This window comes from Zootoca vivipara, chromosome 17 (assembly GCF_963506605.1).
Source record: "Zootoca vivipara chromosome 17, rZooViv1.1, whole genome shotgun sequence".
NCBI classification, from domain to species: domain Eukaryota; kingdom Metazoa; phylum Chordata; class Lepidosauria; order Squamata; family Lacertidae; genus Zootoca; species Zootoca vivipara.
In genome coordinates this window covers 31,161,781-31,181,863 of record NC_083292.1, presented here as the reverse complement: position 1 = coordinate 31,181,863, position 20,083 = coordinate 31,161,781, and the positions used below count along the sequence as shown (strand labels likewise).

The following is a 20,083-nucleotide window of genomic DNA, read 5'->3' as shown; positions in this document are numbered from 1 at the left end:
CCTTCCTTTGAGGTTTTTAAACAGAGGTTGGATGGCCATCTGTCATACATGTTTTAGCTGAAATTCCTGCATTACAGGGGGTTGGACTAGATGACCCTTGGGGTCCCTTCCAACTCTTAAGATTCTATGATTCTATGAAGTTTTGTAGTCTCAGCACTCGCCGCTAGATGTCACTCTCCTCTCAAATTGGGGTTTAGGGAACCTAGACACACTTGGTTCAGTTTAGAGTTTCTTTCTGTAGCTGTGCTTGACAGAGGCCACTCTTGCCTCCTGGTGGTTATGATATAACTTAGCAGTCCTGGTTGATTTATTAAAAAGAGAAAGAAAGGATTTGGCTCTGCCTAGAAGCTTCAGACTCCTGAACTGGAGCTTGTGGCTAAACCAGGTGAGGGTAGCCGATGGGTCTCAATCCCTCAGTGGGTTAGGGACTTCCCCTGTGTGAAAAGACAGGAAAACACTGGTCCTAAACCTCCACTTCCTTGCGGGGTATCTTAAGGTAAAGGTAAAGGGACCCCTGACCATTAGGTCCAGTCGTGACCGACTCTGGGGTTGCGCGCTCATCTCGCATTATTGGCCGAGGGAGCCGGCGTACAGCTTCCAAGTCATGTGGCCAGCATGACAAAGCCGCTTCTGGCAAACCAGAGCAGCACATGGAAACGCCGTTTACCTTCCCGCTGTAGCGGTTCCTATTTATCTACTTGCACTTTGACGTGCTTTCGAACTGCTAGGTTGGCAGGAGCTGGGACCAAGCAACGGGAGCTCACCCCGTCACAGGGATTCGAACCGCCGACCTTCTGATCAGCAAGCCCTAGGCTCAGTGGTTTAGCCCACAGCGCCACCTGGGTCCCGGTATCTTAGGGAGAAGCAAAGACTAAGGAGCGGAGTCCCTAAAGCAGTTGGATGTATGGCTCCTTTCTGCAATTCCTGCAACCAAGCTGGTGCCAAACATATTGTTCTGCTTTCCTTTGGACCACATCAGTGAGGCCGAGAGGAGGGTCTTGTCACCTGGGCAACCCAGGACCTCCAGACACACTGCCCAGCCTTGTGCCCCAGGAAAGTCACTTCAGTGCTGCTAATGCAGTGGTTTGACTTCACCCACGGAGGTGCACTCCATTGTCTCCCAAGGCAGATGGATGGCAACAACAACAAGAACAGTTTGTTTTTATTATCTGGAATTTTACAATGTTGCTTTTAAGCTGCCTTGAATCCCAACTTACAGGAGAAAAGTGGGATATAAAATAATAATAATAATAATAATAATAATAATAATAATAATAATATGGCTAGGATTTTGTTGCCTGAGCCTGCAAAAAAAGCTGTGCGTGCGGGGGTGTCATTGTGAACCTGGAAAGCCCCAGTGGGCGGGTGGTGATCTGGTCTGGGAAAACTGACCAGCCCCACAGCACATAGTTCCTGGACAGGTGCTGCTAGCCCAGAAGGTTGAGGGAGGTCACATGGCTCAGAGGACTTTCAACTTTGCCCCTCAGCTTTCTTCTGAACCAGCTCAACCAGTCCAGGAGTGTCCCAGTGGTGCTCTCCGTTGGTTGTGGGGACAACTGTAGCTCAGCGACAGAGAACAGGCTTTGCAAGCAGAAGCTCCCAGGTTTGATGCCTGGCATCTCCAGCTAAGATCGGAGATGCCAGAGAGCTGTTCATAATTGGAAATAATGCAGGGGCTCCTCTGGACGGACCTGTCTGTGGAGCATTCATCCTGATTCACTTGCACAAAGCTCATGCAGAGGTTAGATTTTGATTGCAGCGACACCTTAAAGTACATGGGCTTCCCCCCCCCCAAATAAAAATTTATTAGGAACTGCAGTTTGTTAAGGGTGCGGGGAATTGTAGCTCTGTAATAGATAAACTGTGGTTCCCAGGATTATTTGCATGAAGCCAAGTGCTTTAAATGTAAGGTGTGGATGTGAACTATATCGTAATTGTTGGCAGGTTATACAACAATGAGCAGCCATCATCCTAGAATCGTCCTAATTTTTTTTGTTCTTGTGAGTGGGGTGTTTACATGTCTTCCCACAAATCATTCTGCACTTTTCAGTGTATTTCCCCATCATTTTCCTAACCACAAAAAGTCATTTAAAATAAAAAGATTTGTTGCACTGGGGCGACAGAGTGCTTTAATCCCCTTTAATAGCACAAATCTAGATTTCCAGCGTGCTTGGATCGGTGCCTGAACTGATTTAGCAAAGGGCAGGAAAAACTACGCAGCTCCATGACTATAAGAATTGCTGCCCGAGTTTGCTTTTTGTGTCCTCCCTCTCAACCCCCTTTGGGGATAACTGCATCTGAGGGCATCCATCCCTTTGCCCTCAGTCACTTCGCTACCCTCCCCTGGCATCTCATCTGTGTCAGCCACTGGTGAATGAACTTACGACTCCCTGATGCTCGTTCTCTCGACACTCTAAAACAGAAAAGAAAAGGTGGAGGGGGCAGGGGGTGCTCAGCTTCTATGATAATTAAGCTGATGACAGGAAAATGAAGCTCAAGGCCTGGCAGTGGGACAGAAGGCCAAGCACAGGTTGGCATGGGGCAGTTGTTCTGCCCGCTGCTAATGGCTTGGCCTGCCCCTATTTGCGCAGGAGCCAGTTCCCCGATCAATCTTTTCCAGCAGACGCAGGAGCATCATCAGCGATCGATACGGGCCTAACAGCTGAGTGGCTGTTACCGGTAGGTGTGCCCAGCACTGATCTTGCATGCGGCCCAGCCTATGGAAAATCCAGAGTATTGTTGGTAATCAAGTTGTGCTATCACATAAGCTCTGCTGCCTCAAAGCACAGGCCCATCGCATTCTGATCAAGGTGTCTCCCCTGCCAGGTAAGTATGGCCCATCGCATTCTGGATCTCCTACATCAGGCATCCCCAAACTGCGGCCCTCCAGATGTTTTGGCCTACAACTCCCATGATCCCTAGCTAACAGGACCAGTGGTCGGGTGTTAGGGAATTTTATAGGGGGGAGGCACCCAAACGAGTCTTAATTTGGGAATCAAGATTGGCACAAATGCCCTCAAGGGGACCCTGTCTGATCCTACACCACCACTCTAGTATCGCACCAACACGAACCCCTCAAGATCAAGCCCTGTGTAATAAAGGCTCCCTTTCCTACCCTTTCTCTGTTGCCTGAGGCTCTATGTAACCATATTTCTTTATGAATGAATACCGTGTATCTGTATTTCTAAATGAAACCCCCTTTTGCGACTCTGGCCAAGGGCTCTCAGGGATGTAGGGAACAGCCATAATCCTTTAAGCGAGAGGTCACGTAGCCAGGGTGGTGCTCCTCTGCATATCCATAATGCATTCAGGTACCATCTCCTGCCATTCCCGACCCTCCGAAGCCAGAGGCAATACACACACCTGGACCCATTGTTTTGCCCTGCCAGGTACTCAAGAATCCCCTCCCAGATACTTACTGGTACTTGCTTATCAATGTCCTGTGACATCGTGCATTGTTACCTTATGTTAATCCTGTTTACCTCCTGTTTACCTGTATGCTAATGCCCCTTGCACCTTCCCCTTTTCTGACGTTTTACCCTGTCACAAGTGATGTATGTATGATGCTTTCGATGTGCATTATGGGATGGTGGTGGGAACTTTTAAAAGTTCTTGCAGCCCTGTTCACGGTGTTCAGTCTGGCATTGAACCTGCTGCGCAGTAATAAACCTTGCTGTTTGCTCTGGATCGTGGCTGGACTCCTTCCTTTTATACTCCGCAACGACCACAGGCCCTTGCCTGATGAGCTGGGTGGCTAAGCATTCTCGCACCCAGAATTTTGCCCTAACATCGGGGAAGATGGGAATTGTAGTCCATAACATCTGGAGGGCCAATGTTTGGGGGTGCCTGGCCTACATGGCCAGGGAACATCCTCCAGTCAGTGGAGGTTGGCACTCCCTAGGAGTGGTAGGGTGGAAGGCAGGAATGCTGACAGTAAGTGGCGCCAGGGCAAGAGACTGGTGGAGCGAGAGTCAATGATGGGCAGAGCCAGCTAAGTCTGGTGTTGTCCCCATCAACACTGAGACTAAGGAGGAGGCTGACAGCCAGTGCCACACGCTCGACTTGTCAAGTAAGGGAGGTAGGCAGGGGAAGAATGACTGAAGGCAGGCAGAGCATGGTAGGGCAGTGCCACACCTCCCCAAAAGGACCAGCCTCCACTGCTGCCCATTGGCCATGCTGGGTGGGACTGATGAGAGCTGGAGGCTGACCACAACTGGAGTTTTCCCATCTCTGCAGCTGTTGGCTCAGAGGTACAGCTTGTAACTGGTAGAAACTGGACGTTCAATGTATTGATCCCAGTCCTGTGGACCTCCCTCCCGATTGAGATTAGACAGGCCCCCTACTTGCTGAACTTCAGGCACATGGCAAATACTTTCTTATCCCAGCAGGCATTTTAAGGTAGTATTGGCGTTTAGGTTAAGGTTTAAGATGAGTTTTGTTCTCTGAATGGCTTTTTTTTAAAAAAATGCTGCTGATCATAGAATCATAGAGTTGTAAGAGACCACAAGGGCCATCCAGTCCAACCCCTTGCCAAGCAGGAAACACCTTCAAAGCATTCCTGGCAGATGGCTCTCAAGCCTCCGCTTAAAGACCTCCAAAGAAGGAGACTCCACTACACTCCTTGGCAGCAAATTCCACTGCCGAACAGCTCTTACTGTCAGGAAGTTCTTCCTAATGTTTAGGTGGAATCTTCTTTCTTGTAGCTTGAATCCATTGCTCCGTGCCCACTTCTCTGGAGCAGCAGAAAACAACCTTTCTCCCTCTTCTATATGACATCCTTTTATATATTTGAACATGGCTATCATATCACCCCTTAACCTTCTCTTCTCCAGGCTAAACATACCCAGCTCCCTAAGCCGTTCCTCATAAGGCATCGTTTCCAGGCCTTTGACCATTTTGGTTGCCCTCCTCTGGACACGTTCCAGCTTGTCAGTATCCTTCTTGAACTGTATATATAAATGCTTATATTTCAGTACTACGATAAATAAACAAATGCCTGCCCCCAAACTTTTGCAGGTGCAAAGCGTTTTAGAATTGTGTCTAACTGCCCCGATACCATCGTGAGCACAAATCATCATGAATGCACAATAAAAAGAATGCCTGGAGCTGGGCTCTCAGAGAAAAGAGAGGTGTCTGTGTTTTGTAGGTGAGTGAAAAAGTCAAAAATTCATTCGTAAGGTATGTTTGCTACCAGAACCCTTTCTCACTCTCTTACGTCACTCCCTTTCAGTAGGAAACTGCTCTTTCATGGAGTGCATATGTGCGGAGTGTGTGCCTAGATAAAGTGGGATCAATATCCAAGCCACTTTAAACTGGTTGGACTTGGATAGGTAGGTTTTTAATCTATATATATTTTGTGTGGGGTTCCTCTCCCCCTGCCAAATAATTGCCCAGCAATTTCCCCATTGCCCCAAACAGCTGGAGCTCCTGACTCAAAGCAGAAGAAAAAGGTGATTTGAAACTTTGGCCTAGTGGCACGCGAAAAGGAGCCACCTCAACACCAGGGAGGCTTAAGATGCAGCGGGAGAGGCCGGGAAGAGGTGCGTCTGGGCAGGGTGCATGGTCCAGACCTCTTTGCGAGGCTCCGGGGCCCTTCTCGATCAATGCTGGCTCTGTGGAGCGAAAGCATGTGGCAGGAAGGGGGTGGAGGATGTGTGGGAAGGATTGGAGGGGGGTGTTGGAGGGTGGGAGACAGCTTGTCTCTGAGTGGCTCTCCCAGTTTCCTGAGGCGATGGAGGGAGAGAGCACTGAGCAACTCCTGGCTGTTTTCAGCTGCTTCTAGCCCAGCAGAGGCGAGAGAGATGGAGATGGCGGTGCACAAATACGACGACGGCTTAGAGGAGGTGGCCTGGTTCGCCCGCTGCATGTGACTACAGCCCTTGGGCTCCTGCAAGACTTCCCAAGTCTTTGTGGGCTTGTCGGAAGAACTTCAGAAGCTCCCCAGCCCCCTTCGGGGAGAGGACCAAGACTTACTGTTTCATCATCAGGCTGCGACCGACCCCACCGGGACAGGCGGCTGGCTCTCTGCGTTGTCCAGAAGAACTGGCAGACTTGAGACGGGCTGGGTTGCCAGCCTAAAGCAGCCGTTTGTCGCCCCCCATTATTTTCGCTTTTGTGGAACCTGGCACCCCCCCAAACATGCTTTTCCTGGTGCTTCTGGCTATGCCATTGGTGACGGGCCCCAGTGGCACAGCCATGGCACTCTCTACCTGCCAGACCTTGGACTTGGAGGTAGCCCGGGCACGGAGGGTCCAGGCCGTGCGAGGCCAAATCCTCAGTAAGTTGCAGCTGGCAACACCTCCCGAGGAAGAGGAAGGGGTGCCCGAACAACCGCCCCCCGAGGTGATGCTGCTGTACAACAGCACGCGGGAGCTGACGCGGGAGCGGGCGGCCTGCGGCGGGCGAAGCAGCAGCAGCAGCAGCGAGGAAGAGGAGTACTACGCCAAGGAAGTGCGGCGGGTGGACATGCTGCCCGCCGGGCACGCTGACAGTAAGGGCCGTGAAAAAGGGGTGGGAGATGGCTGAGCCTTGGAGCGGGCAAAATGGCCCTGGGTCAAAGCTCAGAGTGTGGGGAGGATGAATCCATTAGGATGGCAAGAGCAACCAAGACTGGGGAGAGGTCTATCGGGGAGGGTGAGTCATGATACCTAAATGGAGCCTCCATGTCCAGAGGCAGTTTACCAGAAGCTACTCCTCTTATTATGCCCTCGGCCCTCGGTGCAATTGCAGGAATGTAGGAAAGCTGTCTTTTTCTACTGAGTCAGAACTTTGGTTCATCTAGCTCAGTGCTGTCTGCACTGACTGGCAGTGGCTCTCCAAGGTTTCAGGCAGGGGACGTTCGCAGCCCTGCCTGGGGATGCCGGAGATTGAACCTGGGACCTTCTGTATGCAGAGCAGATGCTCTCCCGCTGAACCACGGCCTTCCTCCCCACAGGACTCTTAGAGGTTATTGGAAGGCAAGGAGGAAAAATGCTGGGGACCCACCCACAGGTGCCTATTCTCTACTTAATGACTGCATTTGTTTGTATGAATGGGCTGTGGCTGATGGACTATCAATGGTTTCATATAACCGTTCAGTCACATTAGGCCATTGTCTCGTGCAGAGTTATCATAAAACAGTGAGGGAGCTCAGATCACGCAGAGGGTTGTTTGCCGACATTTAATCCAGTGGTTCAAAAATGTTTTCCCTCTGGGCCACACTTTCAGAATAAACATTTGCTAGCGCCACCCCAAATTTTTTATTGATAAGAAATATGTTGGAGAACAAAAAGAACTAGTAGACTCAATTTGAGTGGCATGACTCAAATTGATTATGTTTTTTGTGCATACATTTCAATAACCCCAAAGTTTGATGGTCAGTGGTACAGATGTTGTAAAGGTGTTGTGACCTGTCGTGGAACAACCCCATTGAAGAAGGCAGAAGTGGTTACTCAGACGTCATTGCTGGTTGTGAAGGAGGACCCCATGACAGTTCAAGCTGCAGGGCCCCCAAAGTGTAGGTCTGCCACTGTCTGCGAGGGATTCTTTCATTGCAGTTCCTGCATTGCAGGGGGTTGGACTTGGGATCCTATCCTACTTTGCAGTTCTATGAGTCTATGAAAATAGGTTAAAAGAGCAGTGGTCATTTTCTTACCTTCTTCCTCTGGTGATACTGTCAACTTCTTTGTTCTCCTCCCTCTCCGCAGACTCCATTGCTAGCACCCAAGCCAGCCCCTTCTTTCGCCTTCTGCGTTTTGACGTCTCGGGCGCTGAGCGCAACCTCAGCAGCCTCGTTCAGGCCGAGCTGCGCATCTACAGGGTCCCAAACCCCCGAGCGCATGTGGTGGAGCAACGCGTGGAGTTGTATCAGGTCAGAGCCCCAAAGTGCCTGAGAGAGGGACAAATCCATTGTTGACAGCTTCTTTTGGTTCCCATTTTCCCAGCGTTCAGTACAGTTCTTCACATTTCTACCGCAAATTTGTGATACCTCTCTAATAGACACCATTTTCGTATTCAGTTTTGACTAGTGCACACATTTTTAATTGCAACTACTCGTAATAGAAGTCATTTTTGTATGTTAGGGTTTTTTTCACTGATGTATGCATTTGCATTCTCCCTAAAATATTCATTCCCCCCCTCCACACTTTTGGTTGGATGGAAAACTACACTGCAAAATTCAAACATGTGCAAATTTCAAAGGATGAGTGTGTTACAATTTGTGTATTGGTTCGAGAAGCACAAATCTGGTCGTTTCTCCATAAAATGCCAACGAAATGGTTGCTTCCTCTGGTTTTAAATTTTATAAGCCGCCTTGGGGACCGTATGAAGAATCAGGGTGTAACATTTTAATAAAACAAAATTAAAAACCTCCCCAGGTGGTACGGGCAAGAGAGCCTTCAGGACCAACCCAGCGTTACGTGGAAAGCCGAACGCTTCACCCGACTGATAGGGCTGAGTGGGTGTCCTTTGATGTCACAGACACCATCAGCCAGTGGCTGGATAAAAGAGGTGAGAGCTCCTCTCTTCCTAAACCTATTTATTTGTATGGAGGGAAGTTTCTTCACTTGGGAAGTATTCAGATTTGTAGCTAACCTTAGTCCCACACAGAGCAGACCCCACTGAAATGAATGAACTTAGGGCCATTATTCTCAATAGGTCTTACTTGTATACAACCCTCAATTTATTTATTTTTGAGGGAGGGGGAAGGTTGCCATCTGCCTGGCATTTTCCCATCCTGCCCCCATTCCCAACATCTGTTAGTGGCATAGCTGCCAAGTTATCCCTTATTTTAAGGGATTTTCCCTTATGCTGAATAGGCTTCCTCGCGAGAAAAGGGAAAACTTGGCAGCTATGGTTAGTGGTCAACTGCCGCCATTTCTCCACTCCTACCCAAGCCTTCCTCCTCCTTAGCCTCAGTGTTGCCCTTTGTGGAGCTCAGCAGGGAGGGGGAAGATGGGACAATGAGTTGGCCCTGCCGATCATTGACTCTGGCGCCACCTACTGTTGGGTTCTCGGCTTTTTGGCCTACCAGTCCCAATGGGCACCAGCCCATTGTCTCTGGCATATAGGATTACCATCTCACATGGGGTGGGTGGGTGCTGGCCTTGGACCTGTGCCTTTTAACATCAGCCAGGCACAGAGAAAACGTTTCCTGGAATCAAAATGAAGGGATGGGGGAAAGCATAAATCACTCAATTTCTACATACTGCTGTTAAAAGGCACACAGAACTAGCAGGGTTAACATAATTTGCTTCTGCGCTTTATGGCGGCGAGATCCAAATTCTCCATTTTAATTCTCCTTCTCTCTGCATCTTCCCCAGAGAGAAACCTGGGCTTCAAGTTGGGAGTGCATTGCCCCTGCTGCACTTACGTCCCTGCTGGAAACACGATTAACCCCAACCATAGTGAGGAGCTGGAGGCTCGGTTTGCAGGTATGGACATAGGAAGGGACACAGGGGTGGGGTGGGGATTTCAGCATCACCCTCTCTCCACCCCTGGATTTGTGAGTCATGGAGCTACTTCCTATACACACACAGGCCTGGATGACGATCTTATCAAAGAAGCCTGGAAAGGGCGTGCAAGGCCCCCAGATCTCAGTGGCAAAGCTCCGCACCTGATCCTCACTCTGTTGCCCCCCCACCGGTTGGAGTCCCCACCCAAGGGACGGCGTCGGAGGTCAGCCAACACTCCCAGCTGTGCCAGGTGAGGAAGCAAAGCTGTTCAGAGATACCAACATTGTGTTGGGCCCTTAAACATCTTAACAGTGTGTGTGTGTGTGTGTTGTGGTTTGAGAGACCAGAAGTGCCACTGGTCTCAACGAACCGCGGACGATTTCATTTTCTCATTTTCCCAATCTTAAGTGGAGCTCTCCACGTTTTCACATCAATTTGTGATTTGTTTATTTTTTAATCCTCTTGGAGATCCATTATCAATACAGCATGGATTTCTCCCAATATACATATAGACTCATTTTTTTGCAAAGCATTTTCCCCATAACACAAGGTATTTTTGCATATTATGTTCACGAATATATACAGTTTAATGCACACTTTCCCTGGTAGATGCATTTTTTTTTTTGTATACAGCATATTGTCTGGCTGGAGAATTGCACCATGAAATTCAGAGATGTTCCAATTTTGAAGGATAACTGTGTTTTGGTTCACATATTGTTTCAGGAAGTGCAAATTAGGAAGCGTTAAAATGCAGAACCTCATCTCAAGTCTCTGCATTGCTTCTGCAAACCATCCTAAACTGCTCTCCTCCCTGGATGGGCAACTTGTTCCTCATCACCATCTCAATGATGATTAGCTGTGATTCCTGCATCGCAGGGGGTTGGACTAGATAACCCTTGGGGATCCCTTCCAACTCCACAATCCTATGATTCTGTCTCATCCTAATACCTTGAGAGTTTCCAGCCTGCTGCTATGTTCAGGTGCCAATCAGTCACGTACCAGCACATTCTGGCTGTGCAATTAAAGCCAACCTAGAGCTCTTTCATAACAAACCCGCCTCCCTCACCACCAATTCAACTTTCTACTATGCGGGAAATGATGGGAAAGTGTGCTTGGAAAGGGCAGAACTCACGTATGCTTGGTGCAATGTTGCCTAGCTTCCTTGCAAACAAATCAGAATGAATGCTCAATAAAGAGAATTCTTCCCCACAAACTTTGTGCAAACAAATCAGGATGGAATGCTCAATAAACTGGCCCTCTGGAAAGTGACCCTTGTTTCAAGGAGTTCCACAGACTGCTGGGGAAGGGGGGGAGGTATTGGTTGAATGACCCTAGTGATTGATCAATGGTGGACAGTACATATACCCTTTTACATTTTGTTGGTTTTTCCTTATGCAGCCTATCTTCACTCTTCAATGAGAGTGATCATACTGGGTAGAACAGCCCACCCAGTGCTTTTTAAGGGATCATCTGGATTTGAGAAACTGAGCAGAGTGATCACCCCCATCTCCTGTCAGTCCCCATTTTCTGGTAGACAGAATGATCCCAGCTGTGAACACAGAGACTGTATGTCTTCCTGAAGTGACTCAGTGGCAGGGGAAAAAAACCCTTTAGTGGTTACTCTTGATCTCCTTGTGGCCCTTCCCTCCTTTAGCAAACACCCATCTAGGCAACCAAAGAGAAAATAAAATTTAAAATATATTTATATACATACATAAAATGAAATCTAACAACACCCCCTTTCACCTGTTTCTACGGTATGCCTCTTCATTAAACACCAGACATGGGTTTGCCTCCAACTAAGTTGTACTTGGAGTAGGAAATGGGCACATCTATCAGTTTCACTTCCTCTCAGCTTCTCATTTTTCCAATTTTAAGTTTGGTTCTCTCACAATTCCATACCAGTTCAGTTCATGCATTTTTTTTCTTGTAAGAAGCTTTGCCTAATATACACATTTTTGCAAAGCAATGTCCCTAATATAATGCCTTTTTGTATGTTGCATTGACTATTATATGCATTTATATGCACACTTGCGCAAAATATGGTCTGAAGCTCAACATCAAAGAAAACAAGATCATGGCCACTGGTCCCATCACCTCCTGGCAAATAGAAGGGGAAGAAATGGAGGCAGTGAGAGATTTTACTTTCTTGGGCTCCTTGATCACTGCAGATGGTGACAGCAGTCACGAAATTAAAAGACGCCTGCTTCTTGGGAGAAAAGCAATGACAAACCTAGACAGCATCTTAAAAAGCAGAGACATCACCTTGCCAACAAAGGTCCGTATAGTTAAAGCTATGGTTTTCCCAGTAGTGATGTATGGAAGTGAGAGCTGGACCATAAAGAAGGCTGATCGCCGAAGAATTGATGCTTTTGAATTATGGTGCTGGAGGAGACTCTTGAGAGTCCCATGGACTGCAAGAAGATCAAACCTATCCATTCTTAAGGAAATCAGCCCTGAGTGCTCCCTGGAAGGACAGATCGTGAAGCTGAGGCTCCAATACTTTGGCCACCTCATGAGAAGAGAAGAATCCTTGGAAAAGACCCTGATGTTGGGAAAGATTGAGGGCACTAGGAGAAGGGGACGACAGAGGACAAGATGGTTGGACAGTGTTCTCGAAGCTACGAACATGAGTTTGACCAAACTGCGGGAGGCAGTGGAAGACAGGAGTGCCTGGCGTGCTATGGTCCATGGGGTCACGAAGAGTCGGACACGACTAAACGACTAAACAACAACAACAACAACATATGCACACTTTAACTACATTTCTTTACACATTATTTGGCATTGCAAAAGTTGGAGAAGTGTAACTTTCAAAGGATGGCTCTGTTTCATAGAATCATAGAATCAACAAAGAGTTGGAAGGGCCCATGGGGGACATCTAGTCCAACCCCCTACAGTGCAGGAATCTTTTGCAGCCCAGAGTGGCTGGGGCAGCCCAGTCAGGTGGGCAGGGTGCAAATAATACAAATTAAGAATACAAATTCAGAGTCCTATGGCTTGCAAATTGCTTTGAAAAATGTAAGTTTGCCTTTAAATTCTCCCCCATCCATAACTCAGAGTAGACCCTTTGAAATTGACAATTTAGTAATGATCCTTGATTTTAAACACCCTCAGTCCAGTATACCTGAAGGAGCGTCTCCACCCCTATCGTTCTGCTCGGACACTGAGGTCCAGTGCCGAGGGCCTTCTGGCGGTTCCCTTGCTGCGAGAAGCCAAGTTACAGGGAACCAGGCAGAGGGCCTTCTCGGTAGTGGCACCCGCCCTGTGGAATGCCCTCTCACCAGATGTCAAAGAGAAAAACAACTACCAGACTTTTAGAAGACAGCCCTGAAGGTAGCCCTGTTTAGGGAAGCTTTTTAATGTTTAATAGATTATTGTATTTTAATATTCCGTTGGAAGCTGCCCAGAGTGGCTGGGGAAACCCAGCCAGATGGGTGGGGTATAAATAATAAATGATAATAACATTATTATTATTATTATTATTATTATTATTATTATTATTATTATTAAGTCTGCTCTGTGTTAAGACTGAACTGCATAAAATCCACGGAGTAAACATTCATATGTTTTTAAATTTTCTACCCCACATTTCTAACAACAGAAAAGCACCTCTGAGCACATGCAGAGTGCCCTCTATAACTGAGTAGATACAACTCTATCCTCAGAATTAAGAAGCAGGGCTTCTTTCCAGCACACAACAAAGGCACCCCTGTGAACCTTAGCCCAAAGTCCTACTTTTTTTGGTTTGGAAAGTGATGGAAACTGCATTGAAAAGTGTGGAGTGAATGACTGAAGGCATTCAGTAAGCACCCCACAAGACCTGTAAGCACCCCGCAAAGAGATCAGGATGAATGCGGGACAAATGGTCATTGTCATGTAACTGTCCTGTAAACAAATCAGAACAAAGCCAATAAAGACCAGATATAATACCTATAACTGCTGTGTGTGGTTTGTACGAGGGAATTAGAATGAATCTCTCTCTCTCTATATATATAAATGTAGAAGGTCCATGTTTGTTAAAGCACAATGTTCTCCGAAACCGTTTACCTGATCGTTCTCAAATTTGGCCACAACCTCACATTCCCCTACAGGAGTGTTTCCATACACTTACATTGGATAGAACTCACATGGGACAGGTAAAAAACCTGGATTTTTGTAAAAAAAAATTGTGCCCTCCAGTGGACATCTAACTCACACACGACAAAAATGCTTCCACAATCCCGCCCACTCCCAATCGATCCCGACACACAACCCACCCCATAGACCACACCCACCCCAAGCGACCAGGCCAGTCTTGGACTGTCCATGGAACAGGCCGCTGTAAAGCCCTCGCCCGTACCGGAGATCGTGTTCCCACAAAGGCCGAGGCCGAGGGATGAACCGAGGGGTGGGGGGAGGAGGAGGGGTACGGGAAGGGGGAACAAAACAGTCACAGGGATATGCCAACCGAAGGGTGGGGGGAGGGGCCACTGCAACGCGTGGCAGGGTACAGCTTGTGTACAATACATAAAAAGGATTGTCTGGAGGAGCCCAAAGGGGGACAAGGGATAAGGTTCTCCTATCAAGACAGCCTGAGGGAGGGTTGTCATCGTCCTCAACCCACTGAGGTTGAACACTTCATTGTTCTGCAAGGGCGGTTTTTAGATAGATACCCTGTTTCTCCAAAAATAAGATGTAGCCTTAAAATAAGACGTAGCAGGATTTTTAAGCATTCAAGGAATATAAGCCATACCCCGAAAATAAGACATAGTGATAGGCGCAGTAGCAATGTGGGCTGCGGCAGGAGGAGGAGGAGGGGAAAAAATAAGACACCCCCTGAAAATAAGCCATAGTGGGGTTTTTTAAAGGAAAAATAAATATAACAGTGTCTTATTTTCGGAGAAACACGGTAGATAGATAGATAGATGATAGATAGATAGATAGATAGATAGATAGATAGATAGATAGATGATAGATAGATACTTTATTGTCATTGTACATACCGTGTTTCCCCTTTTTTAAGACACCGTCTTATAACTTTTTTTCGTTAAAAAAACACAGGGTGGCTTATTTTTGGTGGGGTGTCTTATGGTCTCCTCGGCTGGGCCAGGCCGCTGGCTCGGGGTGCTGCTGTGTGCTACGCGCAGCGCTGCTGAGCTCTGTCCTACCTGACAAGGCTGTTGTATGTATTAGAACAATACAATGTTTGCACAAAGATTTCAGTGCTCTGAGGTGCTATTGAGCTTGGACTCTCCTACATGGGAGGTTTTAAAACCCAGGTTTGGATGGCCAAGGCTTCTCCAGCTGTGACTGCCATCTGATGGGGATTATTTTAGCTGTGATTTCTGCATAATTGCAGGGGGTTTGACTGGATGGCCCTTGGGGGACCCCTTCCAGCTGTACAGTACTATATTCTCAGGTCTTCAGGTTCACAGGTCTTCTCCATCGGTGATGGGAAAACCTGTGTCCCTCCAGATGATCATAGAATCGAAGAGTTGGAAGGGACCCCAAGGATCATCTAGTCCAACCCTCTGCAATGAAGAATCATCAGCACCATGCTCTAACCAATGGAGCAAATATAGATATAAATAGGGTTGCCATGTCTCATATTTTTTCGAGGACACGTCCTCTTTATCACAGGCATAGCGATCCATAATTAAAAGCAGGAGTTGCCAAATGCGTCCTCTTTTTTGCTTTTGCAAAATATGGCAACCCTATTAAATAATGAAATAGAAAGCCCCCATCTTCCCATCTTCCCACCGCATCCCCCTCCGATCACCCTTTAAAGGCATTTTCTCCGCTGCGCCCCTTTAAAGACAGGCCAGACAGCAGAAGAAAGGGGCGAGGGCTCTGCTGGGTGCTCCGAGCTGCTGAGCGCTCCGCGCGCTCCAGCAGCTGGTTCTGGGCAGCGGGACGGCAAGCCTCCTTGGCCGGGCAGAGGCGAGGCTGCTGGCTCCGGCGCTGCTGGGTGCTCTGAGCTGCTGAGCGCTCTGCGCGCTCCAGCAGCTGGTTCTGGGCAGCAGGACGGCAAGCCTCCTTGGCCGGGCAGAGGCGAGGCTGCTGGCTCCGGCGCTGCTGGGTGCTCTGAGCTGCTGAGCGCTCTGCGCGCTCCAGCAGCTGGTTCCTGGCGGCCGGCCGGCCGGCCGCTTGCTCCGGCGCTCCGCCCGGTGCTGCTGGGCGCTCTAAGCGCGCGGCGGCGGCACTGCGGAGCGCTCCGCTCTGCAGCAGCCGTTCCGGGCGGCGGGGCGGCAGGTCTCCTCGGCCGGATGGAGGCAAGGCTGCTGGCTCCGCCGCTCCGCCCGGTGCTGCTGGGCGCTCTGAGCGCTCTGCAGCAACCGTTCTGGGCGGCAGGACAGCAGGTCTCCTCGGCCGGGCGGAGGCGAAGCCGCTGGCTCCGGCGCTCCGCCCGGTGCTGCTGGGCACTCTGAGCGCTCTGCGGCGGCGCTGCGGAGCGCTCCGCTGTGCAGCAGCCATTCCAGACGGCGGGGCAGCAGGTCTCCTCAGCCGGGCGGAGGCGAAGCCGCTGGCTCCGGCGCTCCACCCGGTGCTGCTGGGCACTCTGAGCACTCTGCGGCGGCGCTGCGGAGCGCTCCGCTCTGCAGCAGCCGCTCCGGACGGCGAGGCAGCAGGTCTCCTCGGCCGGGCGGAGGCGAGGCCGCTGGCTCCAGCGCTCCGCCCGGTGCTGCTGGGCGCTCTGAGCGCTCGGCGCTGCGGAGCGCTCCGCTCTGCAGCAGTCGGTTCCAGCCGGTGGGGCGGCAGATCTCCTCGGCTGGGCGCTCCGCGAGCTCACCACTACAACAGCAGCCGCTTCCCAGGCCCCGCTGGCTGGCTGGGTCCCGCTGGCTGGCTGGGGCGCTTGGCGGTCTCGCTTTTAAAATCCAAAATCTAGTCACTTAAATAGGATCTCAGTCTAATTCAGCGACATCTTACTCCCAGTAGTGGCCATAAGGAAGGTGTTAGTTTTCATACAGGGCATGGAGGTATGTCTTATTTTCGGGGTATGTCTTATCTTTCGCAAATGCTTAAAAATGCTGCCATGGCTTACTTAATGACTACGTCTTAAAAAAGGGGAAACACGGTAGTACAACGAAATTGAATGTCATCCCAAAGAAACAAAAACACAGTTACAGCCACACATACACACACATTACAACTCCCCAAGATCCTATTATTTAGTTACAGCATTTAAGATGGCTATAGCTCTTGGATAAAAACTGTTTTAAATCCATTTGTTCTTGATTTAATTGTTCTGTATCTCTTGCCCTAAGGCAATGGTGCAAAAAGACTACCGTATATCCAGGATGAGATGGATCTAGCAAAATATTATTTGCTTTTTTGAGGCAACGGGAACTGTATAGTTCTTCCAGAGATGGGAGGGGATGACTGATAATCTTTTGGGCTGTGGTTATGACCTTCTGGAGCACTTTCCTATCCATGACTGTGCAGCTGGAAAACCAAGCACAGATACAGTATGTAATAATACTGTCTATGGAGCCTCGGTAGAAGGACACCAGCAGTCTCTCACTCAGCTTGTTCTTTTTTAAAAGTCTGAGGAAATAAATTCTCTGCTGGGCCTTCTTTACCAGACCAGTGGTATTAGCGCTCCAGGTTATTCCCTGCTCTATGGTAACACCCAAGAACTTAAATACAGCCACCCTCTCCACCCGGTCCCCGCCGATATACAGGGGCTGAATGTCCGCCCTTTTCTTCCTGTAGTCCACCACCAGTTCCTTGGTCTTGGCAATATTAAGGACCAGATTATTCTCTCCATGGCAAACACATAGCCGCTCCACCTCGTCCCAATAGGCGGACTCATCCCCCCCAGAAATGAGCCCCACCACAGTGGTGTTGTCAGCAAACTTGATGATTTTGTTGCTGGAATGGATAGCTGTACAATCATGTGTAAAGATCAGGGGACTCAACACACAACCCTGTGGGCAGCCTGTCACAGACACATTCTAGCTAGGCAAAAATATTTGGGGTGTGAAGATGGGCCAGGGAGGGGTGTGGGTTGGAGGGAGTTATGAGGGCCAGACAGGGAGGTGCCCCCCCCCACTCCTGGTTTACTTGGTGTGTGGACCCCATCCTTATGATTCCTTCTCTCCACTCGCACTTACCCCCCCCCCCCAATTCCCCATCTTGCTCCAGGAATACAGACCAGGGCTGTTGCTTGCGCACCCTGTACATTGATTTCCGCAAGGATCTGAAGTGGAAGTGGATCCACCAGCCCAAAGGCTACAAGGCAAATTTCTGCGCAGGGAGCTGCCGCTACGTATGGAGCATGGACACGCAGTACAACATGGTGAGAGGGGCACACAAGCGGGCAGGTGGTGGGTGTCCCTCCCTGAACCCCCAGCCTGCAGCCAACCCCAATTCTATCCTATCCCTGGGATTTCTAATTCCACCACCCTTTGTGCCAACATAGAACCTCATGGAGAGGGAGAAAGAATACTTGTTATTAATTCAATGGGTGATAGTCAACTAATTTTTACTCAGAGTAAGTTCACTGTTCGACAGAGAGCTATAACACATGGTGGCCCTATATAATGTCATGTGCTAGATAAGGGGTGGGGAACCTGTAGATAGTGACATGGGGAAAATTCGATTTCGGTTGCCTCATTTATCAAATTCGTACTTTCTGGAAAAGATGAGAACTGCGCTTCTCCTAATTTTGTGATTGTTTGTGATGTTTACAAAAATGCCTACAAAATGAATATATTAGTGAAAATAACATGCAAAAATGAGTTATATTAGAGGAAATTGTTTGCAAAATTTGCACACTAATCAATTGCATACAAAATAGCACACAAAAATGTGTTTATTAGGAGAAATTTGCACTAAGATGCTGATGAGTTTTTCCATCACCCTCTCTGACAATTGGCCCTGCTGAATGGGACTGATGGGAGTTGGAGTCCAACAACACTTGGAGGGCCATTTCATTTCCCCAAACCTACGTTCAGTTCCCCACATTTTCCACATCAGTTTGCAAATTCTTTTTTTGCAAAAGAAACCCTCACGAAAATTCACCTGCTATTCAGTTTGAATTTCTCTGAAAACACACAAGTTTGTATGCTCTTTCCTCCTAAAATATAATGCATTCCTGTATGTTAGTTTTAGTAATATATGCTTTTTTAAAAAAATGCACACTCCCCCGCCAATGTACACATTACTTGGCTGGGGAACTGCCCTGAGTTTTGGTTGGCATGTTGTTTTTCAAAAGAAGTGTGAATTTTGTAGATTCGCCTTTAAATGTAAACTGAATCCAGTTTGCCCCAATCCAATCACTAGACAGGAGTTCAAGGCATCTGGGCAGCAAGGAAGAAACCATGTCACCTTTAAAAAGGAGACCTCTGGGTGGTTCTGGGTTAGGGGCAGAACTAGAGAAGAAGGCATGTAACTTAACGGCTTCTCTCTTCAATCCCAATATCGCGCAGGTGCTCCCCTTGTACAACAAGCTGAACCCCGAGGCCTCGGCTGCCCCATGCTGTGTCCCCCATGAACTGGAACCCTTGACTATCCTCTACTATGTTGGCCGCTTGCCCAAAGTACAGCAACTCAGCAACATGGTTGTGAAATCCTGCCGCTGCCGCTGAGTGTCTGTTTGAGGGGGACAGGAACCGGTTTCATGGATGGTGGGAACTGGGCTAACTGGAGTAAAGGGACATCCCTTCTCATCCCTATCAGTCTGTCTGTCTCAAGGCTACTGGGAAAAGGATTCTCAACCTGACATTATTCTACCCCCACCCACGCCGCCAGTACAGGGCTCCAGCATTTTTCTTATGCCCCAGCTCCCAGGGAAGAGTCACCTCCTCCTTCTGTGGCTCCACTCATCAGCCAAAGACTCTTCTCTCTTTCCCAGTTCAGTTCACAAATCAGTTCGGTTCACAGATAAGTGCCTTGCCCTTGCTTTTCTCCCAGATACTTTGAAAGGGGGTCTCTCTCCCGTGGGTGTCCTTGAGCTAATTCCTCTCCATGCAAACTCAGCACTTAATTTTTCCAAAAGAAAAATATACTCTGTGATTGAAGCTGGTCCGGATATCTAGCGTCCTAGTCTCCCTGAGGGTGGTTACTTGGTGGTATAAGATTGGCTCTCGGTGCATGCTCAGAAGCACTCTCCCCTTTAGGATTCTTTTACACATTTCAAGTGTGCAGGCCTCATGCAAACTTTTGGATGATCCACTTGGCTCGGGTCAAGCCTGAGATCCATCTAACCTGGGATCTACCAAAGCTAGTCTTCAGTTTTCTTGGGAGGAAATCACCCAAGTCTTTGGATGCTAGCCACACACACACACACACACACACTCAAAACCAAGCGCCTGCTGAAGGCTTGGCTCAGTGGTAAGGAGTGCAAACAGAGGGCAGAGAGGCATGCAGAAAGGCAGGTTGACAGACAAAGGATCTCTTGATCAGGAAAGAGGCATATAGAGCGGTAGGATAAACAAGGCTGTGTGCTTAAGTGTTGTATGAAGGTGGAGGGGAAGGAGGGAGAGATAGGAAGGGAGGCAGACAGAGCGGGCTGGTGGGGGTGCTCAGCTCAGCTGCAGGTAAATATTTGAGAGCAGAGCTTCGTGGTTTCGGAGCTGTGTGTAAACACAATACAGATGGAAGCGCACAGCCCTCCTAGCATCTCCCTGCCCTGACGCAGAAAGTACTTCTTCACATCATGACAG

General features: G+C 48.8%; 1 protein-coding gene across 1 annotated transcript; it reads left to right on the top strand.

The window, feature by feature from the left end:
* Positions 1-6,138: 6,138 nt before the first annotated feature.
* LOC118076237 (transforming growth factor beta-2 proprotein) lies at positions 6,139-19,699 on the top strand. The gene is made up of 7 exons (XM_035098864.2): positions 6,139-6,490; positions 7,686-7,849; positions 8,355-8,487; positions 9,300-9,410; positions 9,516-9,681; positions 17,562-17,715; positions 18,848-19,699. The coding sequence occupies exons 1-7, from the start codon at positions 6,139-6,141 to the stop codon at positions 19,004-19,006; spliced, it is 1,239 nt and encodes a 412-aa protein (XP_034954755.1). The 3' UTR covers positions 19,007-19,699.
* Positions 19,700-20,083: the final 384 nt, after the last annotated feature.